General features: G+C 41.5%; 1 protein-coding gene across 2 annotated transcripts; it reads right to left on the bottom strand.

Annotated features, from left to right (window-relative positions):
* Positions 1-2,133: 2,133 nt before the first annotated feature.
* On the bottom strand, positions 2,134-9,488 carry LOC118778876 (mitochondrial glutamate carrier 1-like). Of its 2 annotated transcripts, XM_036530655.1 has the most exons (10): positions 9,375-9,488; positions 8,635-8,726; positions 7,815-7,940; positions 6,994-7,049; positions 5,415-5,505; positions 4,822-4,940; positions 4,525-4,720; positions 3,945-4,099; positions 3,779-3,854; positions 2,134-3,588 (listed from the first exon to the last, which is right to left on the bottom strand). In XM_036530655.1, exons 2-10 carry the CDS (start codon positions 8,652-8,654, stop codon positions 3,429-3,431), a joined length of 999 nt encoding a protein of 332 aa, XP_036386548.1. In that variant the 5' UTR covers positions 8,655-8,726; positions 9,375-9,488; the 3' UTR covers positions 2,134-3,428. The 2 variants fall into 2 exon arrangements, with proteins under 2 accessions (XP_036386548.1, XP_036386549.1); XM_036530656.1 differs by lacking the exons at positions 8,635-8,726; positions 9,375-9,488 and having other exon boundaries at positions 2,135-3,588; positions 5,415-6,278; positions 7,815-7,830.
* Between the last annotated feature and the right edge of the window lie 4,858 nt (positions 9,489-14,346).

Below are 14,346 nucleotides of genomic sequence, written 5' to 3'. Positions count from 1 at the left end.
CTTTTGCTGTCATAGCCCCATTTGCGCCTCATGCTTCCTTTTTTTTCTCCAGCATCTTCCAGAAGCAGCTGTGGTCCATTCACCCCATATGTGTATGCTTGTGAAAGGCCACAGCCCACAGGGGGCAGATTTGTATTTGTACTTAGATTGAATTTACAATTTATTTTATTACATTTGTATTTGTGAAGAAGTGTACTGTGGATACTATAGAAGCAGCTTTTTGTTGACGTAACTGTTGCTTTTGATAAAAAAATTGGATGAGAAAATGTGCTTATCACAGCATACCAACACATAATGCACCTTTCTTTTATTTATTTATTTTTTTTTTTTTGAAGAACCATTTGTATGTTGCCATTGGTATGTTGAAATACAAGTTTTAAGGGAATGGAAGGGCACTTTAATTTATTTGCTTCATTTTCTCTGCCTGTACAAAGTCAGGTGACAGATTTTGTTAATTTAATTTTAATGGCAGATTTCCTATGCCAGTCAGGAAAGGAAATGCATTACCCAGTGAACTTTTCTCACCACTTCCCCATCCTCTTGGTGTCTCACAACCATACTGGTTCCTCACTTAATATGAACACTCCTCAGTTCATTTAAATACATTTTAATAATTTTCGTCTAGTAGATTTGCCTGCACATTTCTAAGCCCTTCAAGATTTCTGTTTATTTATTTGGTTTACCAAGTTCTACTTTTATATCTAATATGGCCACCTGCCGATGTGAGCTGAAACGGCATACTAATCAATCAGTCGAAACAGGCAGGGGACAAATTGCCATTGAAACCCAGAAATTCCAACGCGAGGTGGAGAGAAAAACGGGAAGATAATTCCTGGTCCAAAGGAAAAGGCAGTTGAGAGCCACACAATTGAAAGTGTGAACAGGAAACGAAACAACAGAACAGACAAGTGAAGGCTTGAAAGAAGTATGTGGGCCAATACACTGGAACTGAAAACTTCAGCTGGCTAAGGCTAAGCGATTGTCATTTACCACCAGCAGAACAGCTTCATATTGTCACATTTGTATCTGCGTAATAGCTGGCACTGATGTGTATATTCAGGTCCAAGGACTCCAGCATCAGGATGAATGACATCAAGCTGCAGTGTTAGGTGTCTGCCTGGCTAATTTCAGCACTGCCCTAAATCATCAGATCAGGGTTACTTCAGGCCATACAGGCCGAATCAACTATGTTTAGGCTTGCATAACTGTGATAACAAAATGATCTGGCAGGCTGTAGTAGTTATTCTTGATCTCTTCCAGACCTTTCTGGTTTTGGAAAATTCAAGTTAAGGCAAGGGCAGTAGCATGTCAATGTCAGGACAAGTCAAATGTGCTCCAAAGCGGGTTAATACAGATCACATGGGGCTTCCACTATGCAAATGGAGAAATGGGTGATTTGTGTTCAAGAAGCATTTCAACTTCTTTAAAATTGTAGCCAAATGCTTTAATTTTTACTTTTCCCCAATGTGACAGCCTGAAAATACAAAGTTGCAGCCAGTGTGACTGATCTTGTCCCTGTCTGTGGTTTAGTGCCTTCAGGTTTGCATTCCTAGTCTAGATATTGTACCTTTGAAAAAGGTACTTTAAGTATGTATTCAAGCCATGCATGTTAAGTAAATGAATAATCACGGTGAATCTCTCCTCAACAGCACATAATGAACAAGTATACAATTTAACTGAAAAATCACTTATGTAGAGTCATTACATTGATATATGCTTCATTGAAGTATCATACATTTCCACTGTCTTTAAATGCATGTAGCATTCCTGGCACAAAGCCATGTGTGTGTGCTGCATGTAAGAGATTTGGATCACCTCATGTGTCCTGATACAGTTTCAGTTTCAATCTTCATCCTGTGATGTATTCAAGAGCTGCAGGCAGTACAACACAGAACTTGTTTCACTCTCTGGCATAATGCTCACCAACAGAAACCTTACGAGACCTCAGAAATATGCCAGGTCCTGCATTTTAGGTTTCTGTGCTGTGCTCATTTCGCTCATTTTCCCTTTGAATCAGCATCAATTTCAGCAGTGAACATTGATCATATATGGTCAGTGTTGTGCTGTTTGTATATGCTTTAAGTTGTGCTGGATGAGAGCATCAGCTAAATTACAATGTAATGAACACAGACAAATGTCAAGGACAGTTGTGTATAAAATATTTTATTGTGGTATAAATATTTGAAATGGCATGTTGAATACAGAGCAAAATTCTCAATAAAAATTTTGGTTCCATTCTTCTCCATGCTGAAAGTAAGCTGCTCGTGTTAGTTGTTCCACATTTACCGCAGTCGAGTAACACTACAGTGCCAAGTTCAGGCACGCTCATTCACTCCCACTCACTCACACACAGGTGAGTCTTGTAACAGTTCAGTCTTACAAAACCACTCATTGTGTTAGAAACATACACATTGAATGGAAGACACTGACATGTAATTATAATCTTTGACCATTATAATTGTGCAATAGAAAGAAACACTAACAGTCAAACCTGTTCCAATTCATCCCTGTCCCAACACAAATACATCAATTTTCACAACAGAAGAGGGACTCTTGAAATTCTTCACCAATTAATGTTATTCAGTATGTCCAAATGTATGCTACAGGGTTTAAGGTGGACACCTATAGACTTTCAATACCCAAAATGTCCTTGGTCCCCATTTCAGATGCCAACAATGCAGCAAACATTATGATCTAGGTATTTAGAATCTTGAAATGGCAAATTCTTCCACTCCAAACTTAAACAGGCTACCCCATTCCCCAACAAGCTTAGTTTCCAAGAGTGTTATTGCATCAAAGTTACAGTGGTCACCCTTTTTTTTTTTTAGAGCTATCGTTGTAATCTAAATAAATTTGGGGCAACTTAACAAGTACTTCAACAAAAGTGACTCTTTTCTCAAATTCGTAGTTTGAATTTCAGATGGAATTCCAGAGCATAACCGACAACATCCCAAAACAATTAACTAGCACCAAATTATATTGCCTGTGAACAACAAAAAGGGGTATTTAAAGTTAACCAGCAAGTCTAATAACATTGTACGATGGACTTAAACTGATTTTGGTGGCCAAGGTATGCAACAGCATCAAGTTTTTTTTCCCATCCCTCACTGAGGGGAAATTTCAGAGGATCTCTGCAGAAGCAGGGAGGGCCGGCGCTCCACCCCATCCACTGCACCTCAAGGACCACATTGACAAGTGCAATGATGTAAACAGCCTGTCAAACAAGCTGGTAAAATGTGCTAATGCCAAAGTAAGGCCAAGACTTATCCAAATCTGTCCCATCTCTAACAGCTCTGCGCCATCCTAAGCCTCACGTGTTCATTGCGGTTTTCACTGTGGCACCCACAGCTGCCGTGGACTCGGGCTGCAGTACTTTGGTGGTTCTGTGAGACAGGGTCTGGCGCAGAGATGCCGGGGCCTGAAGTCACCTAGGAGGAGTACAGATTGAATGGGGTCTGGCCCAGAATGAACTCTCCGACCCCCACAAAGTACATGACCTGGGCGATGCCAAAGAGCGGGGCGATAACCAGGGCCCTGCAGCCGGCGCCCTTCAGGAAGGCAGAGGGTCCCTCCTTCCGAAGGATCTTACTGCAGGGGGAGAGGCAGGGAAACACAGGCAGACAGGTAAGCACTCACTAACGGTCTCGCAACATTCACACACCATATGATTACGTGGTGTAGATGTAGCAAAATAGCAACATGCTCACAAACACACATCTGACAGACATCGTATTTAAAGACAGGAGTAGGGAGTTGGGAATGGGGGCCATTGCCTTACCTGAAGCAGTCTACCACACCGCTGTAGGTTTCCTCATTGGCTCCCTTAGTCAGACTCTGCAGTCTTGTCTTGATGACTGAGAAAGAACACAATCGTGCATCAGCCACTGTACTTCTTATCAACCGTGCAGGAACTGTGACGAGACACTGTCAAAGCAGAGACTCACCATCGCAAGGGTTAACGGCCACGGCGGCGGTGGACCCAGCTGCACAGCCGGACAGGAAAGACCAGTAGAAGGGTGCAGTGCCCTCTGGGGAGTCCTTGCCCAGACTGTTCAGGTTAGCAAATAGCGGGAAGTAGACGATGGAGAAGGGTACATCCCTGTGGAGTCAGACAGGCAGGCAGACATTAGCATCGTCGCACATGAATGAACCCCCCCCTCCGGACACACGCCTAACACTCTCGCATGCCCTGCAGGGACGCTCTCCTTTTCAAAAACCTGAATTCTAATTTAGCACCCCAACATTGCTTTCTTTAGACTTCTACAAAATATCTGATTATTTGTCCTATACCATGATCCTCCCCCCTCCTGACAGACTAACATAACATGAATGGATGGACTAATTAAAACAGGTAAAGTAAAAAATCTCTACTTAAGGACATGAGAAATCACTCAGTTTCGCATCTCAGCTACTTAAGTGAAATGCCCTCTATGGAGCTGCTTTTTGGTGAACTTTATTGTGGATGCCCCTCAAACTGTGCTCTGGATAGGCCCCCCATGGCCCTGGACACTGGCATGTGCTCACCTCATAAGTGTGGCCCCTAGTCCCTTGTACAGGCCCTGGATGCCCTGAGTGCGCAGCAGCTCTTGGGCGATCTGGGTGGCAGACACTGCCCTGACAGCCGGTGCAGGGGCTCCTACATTGTAGGAGCGGCTCTGTACGGCGCTGGTGGTGCCCAGTACTGCTGCGGGCATCATAGCTGGCTTTCTCTGCTGGGCCGCTGTCAGGTGGAAAGGGAAATGCATTTAATCACCATGAATAAAGAGGAAATGGCTGCACTTTCAAGCAGGAACGGAGCAGCAGTGAGCCATTGTCGCTTACCCAGTCTCCCCGCATCCTGCAGCTGAATCTTCAGCATTTCCATAGGGGTCGTTACGATGACCTGGCACATTCCTGCTCCGCACCCAGCCAGCATCTCCTTGACTACCGTTAGCCCCTTCCTGCAAAGCAGATGCCAGGCTTCAGTGGATGCAGACAACCTCTACGGTTTATTGTCATAAGGGCACAGTACTATTAATGTTCTTTGTCACCGATGGACAAAAACCGCTGGTAATACTCCATGAAGGGCCTATATGAGCATATGAGCTACATTAGAATTTCATAAGCGCTACAGAACACCTTCACGAACACTACTGCAACATTCATAAACATTTATGCTAACCGACAAACTTCCATAGGGTGTTATATGTTCCTGTCAATATTCTAACTGACATTACCATTACTTTTTGGCCTGACACTTAATGGCAATGTCACTTGACAGTGAGAAAGTACACCACAGGGTGACAATCATTATCAATGGCTTTTATGTACGTTACCACGCTATGTTACTACAACACTACGCAGTGCTTGAGGATGGATTCATATATAGCTTTTGTAGGACCTGCAAAAAAGGGTCACTGAAAAATGTGCCTTACCCATCTTTGCTTAGGTGGTGACGGAAGAAGTCGTTAGCGGCCAGTTTGATGGCCTTCTCGGGGGTAACCAAGGTCAGATTGACCGCAGCTCCTAAAAAACAATACACACACTTAGCCCACATGCCGACATCCAGAGACATTCAGCACAGCTTAAAGACTTAAAAAAAAAGTAATAAAATAAAAAAGTATTCCCCACCACCATCAAACCAACAGAAAGAACATGTTGATTTGGAAAAGGTTGAATGCATTTTCTACCAGTGGTAAGATAGGACATCTCTACCGAGTTTAGGGGAAATAGGCTCAGATCATGCAAGATGCAATGGCGTGATCATGGAGGGGGATTTTATGCATTCATATGACATCAGTTTACAGGAAAATAGGTCAAGCAAAAAACAACAAAAAACACCTGATGAGAAAGAGCAGAGGAGGATAGTGAGGAGATTAGACAATGGGCAGAGTTAAGAAAGATGCAGTCAAGGGGAGCAGTTCAGAGAAAGCTGGCTAATGGCACATGAAGGGGGGAAAAAAAAAAAAAAAAAAAAATCAATGTGCCCCTATCCACTTAGAACTTAACGTGCAGTAAGCACTAACGGGAAGATTAAAATTGAAATCTACATTTAGTGGGGCTCAGTGTTAGGACATGGTCAGAAGTGTTAGTGGGACAGTGGCAGAATGGAAGTGAAACACAAGGAAGGATGGCCGTTGGCTATGAAGACAAGTCAAAGAGCAAAATCTCAACAAAAATGACATAAAAAAATCTGTGCCTAGTTATAATAGAGCGATGTTGTAAGAACCATGTAATGATTTGCCTCCAGCGTGGCTGCGCCTTATCGGCTAGCCTTCAATATCCCCGGGGACGCATGTCTGTAACATGAAAAACACAGATGCAAACAAACAGCATTCCTCACAGAGGCGGAGACCAATGCAACTGGCTCCGTTCAACCCCCATCACCCCAACCTCCCCCAAATCGAGACCGATGTTTTCACTTCTTTATGACTATGAAACAGACGTAGTGACCGTACTGTCAAGCGAGTCTGTGCTCACTTATGACGACCCCATGTTTTAGTAGTCTTGGCTTCTTTACTGGGAGATCATATCATTCAACGGGCACAGGATTGAGGTTAAACTGATCAAACATGAGAAACACCTCATCTGGCCCAGAAACACTGCATACATAATCTGTGTCAGTAAATGTTCAGTCTGATTTGACACAATACATGCCCCGCATTCATGTCTAATGCAATAAACTGCGTACATGCAGTATGCACTAATAGCCAAGGACATTCTACCAGGATAGTTACGCGATGCCTTATGATAAAAGGCTGTTGTATTCCCACACCCACCTCTTATGCAACTGGGGTACTGTTTAGCAAAAAAGGAGAAAAAAAGGTCTTCAAATACATTTCCAACGCAAACCAGTTTTGAATACCCAAAAGATTTACCACTTTGAATACAACAACTGTGTCATTTTTCTCCAAATGAACTTACATTTGGTTACAGGCTAGAGTGGAGGCAATGCAGACCACTGGCTTTGCAAAGAATACAGGTGAGCTGACTGTTAATCAAAAACTTTCTTACCTCTATACATCCCAAAATAGCCCTCAGACCGCACCGTCTTGACAAGGCAGTCCATCCTGGAGAAGAAAGCAAGTGAGGTGATGGTGAGGATGGAGTGCCACACCTCAATGATGGGAGAATGAGGCTTCACAACTCCCTTACTTGGCGGAGCTACCATGTGTCACCTATCAATCACTAGTATGACCCATTTAAGACTACTTCCCAGCATGCAAAACACTGGACTGGCCCAATCAGTGAGTCACCAATGTTAGCACCACCCATTCTTGAGCCCATGGAGCTTTGCTCTCATGGCAGGAATGCAAAGAATGTTTTTGCTGCGGCTGAGGGTTTGAGCTCACCCCTCTGAGTAACAGTTTATTTATCTACACAACCTTTTGTATCCAAAAGTCAGACAGGACAGCCGAGATCAGAGGCTATTTAAAAAAGGGCTTAACCTTGGCCTTGGCAGCTAACAGGAGCGCAAGACAATGACAACAGATCCAGCTTCGTCACGCATTCCAATGGATTACTCACACCAGAGGGAATGCGTGGAGTAGCCGGAACAGGTCCAGCCTATCAACACTCATAAAAGGCGAGACAGATCTCATCTAGGGCGAGACAGATGCTACTAGAAATTTCAGCTTTCTAGAAATGTCACCTGGAGACATCTTGCGCTTCATAGCCACCAATCGGCACTTTACTGGGCTAATGTGGAGCAACAATATTTACAAAAAGAGACATGACACTGATCCTTTGTCAGTTCACAGCTGACTAAACAGCCAGGGTTGGGCTGAAATAACTGACTGAGCTGTTGGAGGGAGAAGAGCCACCGATGTACGCACATGTTTCTGTAGACCTGCTGGCCCTGCCTCTGGTTCTGCAGCCTGGTTTTGGCCAGGTCAATGGGGAATACACACGTCACTCCCACGATCCCCGCAATGCCACCATTAATGAGCTTGGCAGGAAGGCTGGAAAGAGACAATCATTTTTACTCCTGTAAGTTCAACAGCTTGCAACAAGCCGAAACAAATATGATCACATACCATTAATAGTACAGATTAAAAAAAAAAAAAAAGACAGGAAAACAACATGCACTGTGGAATGTGTGCCAGTTTGAACCCACCACAACCACTACAAGCCAGTTAAATTTTAACTGTCTCAGAGCTTGCCACAAAATACACTTCCTTTACTCTTCAAACTAAGCAGTTTCATCTCCAGGGAACAGTTCTGAAAGACTGTGTGTGACTTTGTTAACTTCCACAGGAAATGAAAATATGTGCATTGCAGTTGTGAAGTTGCAGGTGTCTGTGCCGCAAGGCTGATGAACTGTGCCATTTTGATTGATACTACACTTCAGTCTGTCCCACTTTTATATTTTTAATGAGAAACCATCTGCTGCATCCCCGGGGCAAAATACACAATCACACATAACCACGCTATTCCATATCTAATATTTTAAACTCACATTTTGGTTTGTAGCAGACAAAAGCAATATATTTCATTATCATTCTCAGGTCGTATTTCAACGGCTCACACGGACTTGTGCTGAGTACTTATGACCCATGACTCAAACGCATCCTTTGTACGATCTCTTAAGCGGGGGGAAAAAAAGTACATTAGCCAAACCGAAAATGAAGACGTTTCAAATCTGTAAAGACATACCTGATTTGCTGCTGGGACATACTGGCTTTCAGTCTTTCAGATGCGTAGAAGAAACGAAAAATAGTGTTTGTCTGGAACAGCTGGTGGAGTAACTGCAGAGGGGAAAAGTGGTAAAGTTAGGCTGTAGAGCTTGCTAGGCAGTTACAGGTCAGCCTTTAAAACCGTTGCCAGGCACGAAGGCAGGCAGCCAGGCAGACCTCTCTTGCACACGACCCTCTAGCCACAGCCTGCACTTCCACGTCTTTGACAACGCGTCCTTTCATCGTATTCACTTCAATCGAGCAGGAGACCGTGACGTCACGTCCTATTATACGACGTACCCCTAACCTAGTTAACATGTCCATCCATATGTCCTAAATTATTACGATTACACTACCAATTCTGGCGCGTCAGACAGTTGTTGGTTACCGTTACATTCAGGAAGGCTCACTGAATGTTGATAAGTCAGCTAGCCAGTTCGTGTTTAAATCCATCAATAAGTACAAAAATACACCAAGTAATCGGGATAGTTAGCGAATGAGATATTTTATCACAGAGCCAGCTACTCGTAAAATGTCCAGTGAAACATCCTTATGCTAAGAGAAGGAATACGTTGCGGCACATTTCCGTAACCCGCCATCTTCCGTGAATTAACTGTTATCAAGTTGACTGCAGTAAAGGCATAGAGCGCTAGCGATATACATATATGGTTATAGCTAATTATATATACTTTAAAATAATAGATTAACCGTGCCACTCACCCGATGACAGGTAGCTTGCTAATTTGCCAAGAATAAAATAAACAGCTCACAATATCTTCCACGTATAGTGTTATTTGCAAGAGCTCGGAATCAGATGAGTTACTGGAAAATTCCGTTCCCTATTAAACTAGAGGGTGGTACCATATTGCATACATTCTCATCCAATTGCAGAGCCTAAATTTACATACCGACTCTCTCTGGCCAATGAATATCATGACTATTTTTCACTTTCATTGAATGAATGGTAGGTCTGTGCGCCGGTGTCAAATTTCACCCAAACTCTAGCTCTTGTAATGATGAGTGGGGAGGAAACATGTCGGAAGAACGGTAAGTGACTGGCAATGGAGAAGCATTTAGCGTTAGCTACCGTTTAGTTTTTATTTGTACGGGAGCAAACTCAAGGCAGCACAGATTAAGTTACGCCACTGATCCATTGTCAGTCCCACCGAAAAGATTTACACAGCATGTCTATGACTTCACTTCAGCGGTATCTCAAACCATTGCTAAGACTCTGCCTTTTGTCCGCTATAGCCATTGTGTAAAATTCAACGCCCGCAATACGCACCACAAGCTAAAACTAAAGCTGTCGTGTAAAATGCAACGCCCTTCGTAAGCATATGCCCCGCATTTGCAGTATTCTTTAGCTATCCAGTTCACTAGAGCATTTATTTTAAATAGCTAAGGGGTATATTTCACTCATGTAAGGCCAGGTGACGACTACATTTCTGATATATTACAAAACTGACAATTAATGACAATATTCCACTTAAGAATAGTTTAGGTCTAGAATCAGTGCGCAAAAGGCCTTATTGAACATAGTCAGCAGACCAGTTTTAGTCTTACCATATTGTCTTCTGTTATGAAGCTCCGTGAGGCCTTCTGTTGAAAGAAGTGATGCAGATGTGGGTCGTGCAAGCTGTTGTACAGTATCTGGCCCACAAACTGTTGATGAAAAAGTCATTCATCAATGTGTATTGCTGAGGGAAAGGAATTTACACTTTTGTGCCACATACCTGCCGTTAAAGACAAATTTGGAGAGCTATAATCACCAACCCAGTGTGGAGGCAAAAATGTCCTTTTGGGAAGGAGTTAAGTGTTTACTGACAAAAATAAAAATTTTCTCAGCTGTAAAGCAATTTGATATTACATTCATGAGTACGGTACTTCTGAGTAGAGGTAAGGAACAAAGGTCTTCCAAGTGTTTTCTGTCTAACCAATTTCAGCTCCGGTGAGTGTAACCTTCGGCCCTATCTCCCGTTTTTAATCAAGAGATGCATAGTGGTTACAACAAATAAGCTTTTACGTGTAAGTTGGGTAACAAAGGCAACAAAGGAAAAGCTAGTTGCAATCCCAAGCTGCAGCTAGCTACTGAAATTGTTTAACATTAGTTTACCTTGTGAAATTTGTATTTGTTTAATTCTCACCTGAGACATACACAGAATGCTGAAATAATAATTCCACTTTCTATTGACAAAGATTTCAACCTTCTCTTCTTAAATAAACTCACTCTAAGTGTCAAGATAATGACTGCTGGCATACTGAACAGATCTTGTCTTGGCATAGTCCAAACACAATGTTTGAGCAAATGAGTTGTTTCAGAAAATATTCTGTATGGTTAAGGCTGTTTGGCTAGAAATAACTGTAAAACATTTCATCAGTACAGAATTGTAGAGGTTGAAAAATGTTAGAAACTGACTACAATGAAGGACAATATTTTATGTATCAAAATGTCAGAAAGCACAGGCAAAGTTAATTCTGAAATGATTGTGTGAACAACGTCAATGACATTGTCATCTATAAATATTTGCCAGCCAGTTACTCAGATAAATAAATCAGTGCTTTAAAATTCCTCTCTGCAGTGTACATGGACATTATTGTGAAGCAGACAGACAGGACATTTCAGTTGTGTTCAGTTATATACTCAGTTGTAGCTCCAGTATGCAACCCAGTTTCTGAACTGCATGCTATGGTGAAACACTGACAAACTCATTCTTTGACAAACATACAACATTTAACCAATTCACAAAATAGGTTGCTGCAGATGACCTATTTTTGAAGCATACCTACACTACACACTAAAGAGTTTCTGTCTTACTTTATGTCTGCTCATCAAAGAAAATTAGGCTATGCTCTTAAGCAAGGAGCTTAAACTGAAGTTCCAGCAAAACCAGTTTTATAATCTCTCACTCAAATCACTGTGTCTAATCAGACACATTATATTACCTCGGACATGTTACCTGTAAATAGTAAATGCAAATAACGTCATTTGGCAACAGTTCTGACATCATAAAAGGCACTCAGATATTGCTTTTGTGTGGGTGAGTCAAAAACACACCTTGTCATCTCTGTATACATTCATAATATGTTTCTTAGAGCCTATATTGAAACTTTCATAAAAGAAATTCCATGCATTTCATGCTAAATATATCTCAGATAATACTCAATTACTAATTACACTCTTGCACTAAGTAATCTTTTTTTTTAACCAGGAAAACTAGGATTTGGGTTGAGGGGAACATTTCGTCAATGAATAATTCATATTCATTATTAGCATTATCTATGAGCTTCTAAACTGAGAATGTAACGACTATTGAAAAAAGTTACTGTGTACTTCAAAAGATACATTCAATGAGTGCCAAGTATATTCTACCCAGTGGTAGCCTGAATATAGACTTTGAATGACCTCTATTTCCAACTCAACCTCTTGCCATTTTTTCTGCAGAACCTATACTTTTTTCTGTCATTTTGACAGCAAGTGCATCCAAAACAGAACACAAACAACACAATACCATGATGGAGAGACATAGGTGGGCCCAGCCCACTGTCCCCTGTTGCAAAAAAAGCTGAGGGGACAAATTCCAGGTTAAGTCGATCGCTTTATCCATTACCATATCAGGGGCTTTGCCTACCGCTGCCAGTGTTTTTGTTTACTGGACAATTCCTTCCTCTCTTACCTAACTACTGTGTTCCAGTTGCCAAACTGACATTGGGATTGCTGGGATTGGAGGTTTGTTTCAATCCTGCTCCTAGGGTTGAATCAGCTACTGTGTACCGTTGTCTAGGTGAGAGGGTACTGGTAATGAGGCGACTGATGACAGTGATGATGGTTACTCGCCCTGAAAACACACTGAAACATACATTCGCTTGGGGAAGTCTATGTGGCGTTTTAAATAGAAGTACTGTAAATATTTGAAAATGAAAACTTATGTATAATACTATTTCTGTCCCGGATGCGTGAGGAATCTACTGAGCAGTTTGTTTAGCAGGATGAAATGCGGAATGACCTTTTCTCAAAAGACAGGAATGATAAGCTCTCGTTGAATGCACAGTCCAAAGAGAATGTTACTGTAGTAATGGGCAGAAAGACAAACGTGAAAAAAATTTAATACATGGTAACCTGATAACCTCTTTGAAGTCCTATCAGTTAGTACAAACATATGAATGTCTTGTGAAATCCTATGAACTTATGAACATAATACACTTCAAATAAAGCGAATCTACAGTGAATGCTGGGGATTATAACAAGCCCAGATATGTTCTGCTGTGGTTGCAGTTGCAGTTAATGACTCGCTTACTGAATGCAAATCATCATTCCATTCATGGAGCACTCTGTGCTCTGTCACAATGTGTGCGTCTGTCTGTTGTTTGACCAAGCAAATATATGATAATGGTTGTTGCCCGAGGCAGACAGGAGTGACCTGGAAACAACAGCAGTGAGTGAACATCAGCTGCAGCCTTAAATCCTTGAGTGTCATGTTAGCATGTGACTGCCGTGGATTACTTTACTGGCTAGTTATTAAATGAATCAGAGCAGATTATATATAACTAACATGACAAAAATACAAGTAGTGCATATTTTAGATGGATATATTGACAGCAAATTGACTGGGGCAGTGGTTTGTGGCAGTCAAATGCCAAGCAGGTTTGCATCGCAGCCATTTGACAGGCTGGGTTATTAGGACTAAGAGACCGTGTTAGGAAGGACAACAGACAATGAAGCCGGCTATCTCTGAATGAAGACTGAGATTCATATAAAGGGGACAAAGGAATACTTTTATCTTTGAATAAAGATCGCATTTCAGGTAACAGGAGCAGAAGTGAGACTGGACAGACAACATTCTCTTCAGGTGTTTGCACATGCACACAACCACTGACTTCCCTTTCATTGACTATCCATTTCCCAACACACTGCCTCCTGACTATCCAGTTCCCAACACACTCACTTTAGCCCTGAGACTACAGGGGGCTGATTCAGTTAAAGTACAGAGCTGTTTGATTTTCTTTTCCTCACACAGAATTTTCAATCAATTTTAGCTTCTGTTCATTTGGGCAAAAAAGATACAGTCTTCAATTTGTCATTGAAAGTCACAGCCAAACTGCTTTGTGATACCCTTGTGTCAGTACACAGATTGGTGTCCACCTTGCTATCTCCCTCAAGTAAAAAAAAAAAATGGTTCAAGTAAAAAAAAATAATAGTTCTCAGCAACAGGTAATGGGAAATGTTCTTACAATATTCCTGTTGTCCTGTCAGAACGTTTTGAGATCTCTAAAGGTTAGCTAGAATGTCTGATGTTTCTCATATCTTTCTTTTTTATTACATTTCTATAAAACTAAAATTGATCACTTTACAAAACACAGACTGCTGTTTTTGTGTGTAGTTCAGTAGCTGTATAAATAATGTTTATCACTTTATATTTAAAACTCTTACAGTATACATTAGGTAATAAGCTATTTCTTGTGAAATGTCAAAACCACAAAAGTGCAGTTGAACCTCCGTTCACCTGAACTTCCTGTGTTGATCACATGTTTAACTCTAAAACCACAACCTAAGTTTTCTAAAAGTTTTTCTCACAGCTCTAAATGACCTGGAGAATATCAGAACAGTCAAAATGTTATTTTTTGTTGTTCTAAAATGAAAACATCCATTAACATGTAGGAGCAACTTCATGATACTAATACTTAATCGTAATTT

Source organism: Megalops cyprinoides, chromosome 6, assembly GCF_013368585.1.
Source record: "Megalops cyprinoides isolate fMegCyp1 chromosome 6, fMegCyp1.pri, whole genome shotgun sequence".
In the NCBI taxonomy this organism is placed as follows: Eukaryota; Metazoa; Chordata; class Actinopteri; order Elopiformes; family Megalopidae; genus Megalops; species Megalops cyprinoides.
This window is presented reverse-complemented; position numbering and strand designations above follow the sequence as displayed.

Excerpts from the sequence above, each read along its gene's own strand:
- LOC118778876 (XM_036530655.1), bottom strand. The coding sequence starts at position 8,654 with ATGTCCCAGCAGCAAATCAG. Across the intron at positions 5,506-6,993 it reads CTATTTTGGGATGTATAGAG|GAGCTGCGGTCAATCTGACC; the intron begins GTAAGAAAGTTT and ends ATTGTTTTTTAG. Across the intron at positions 4,721-4,821 it reads GCAGGATGCGGGGAGACTGG|CGGCCCAGCAGAGAAAGCCA; the intron begins GTAAGCGACAAT and ends TCCACCTGACAG.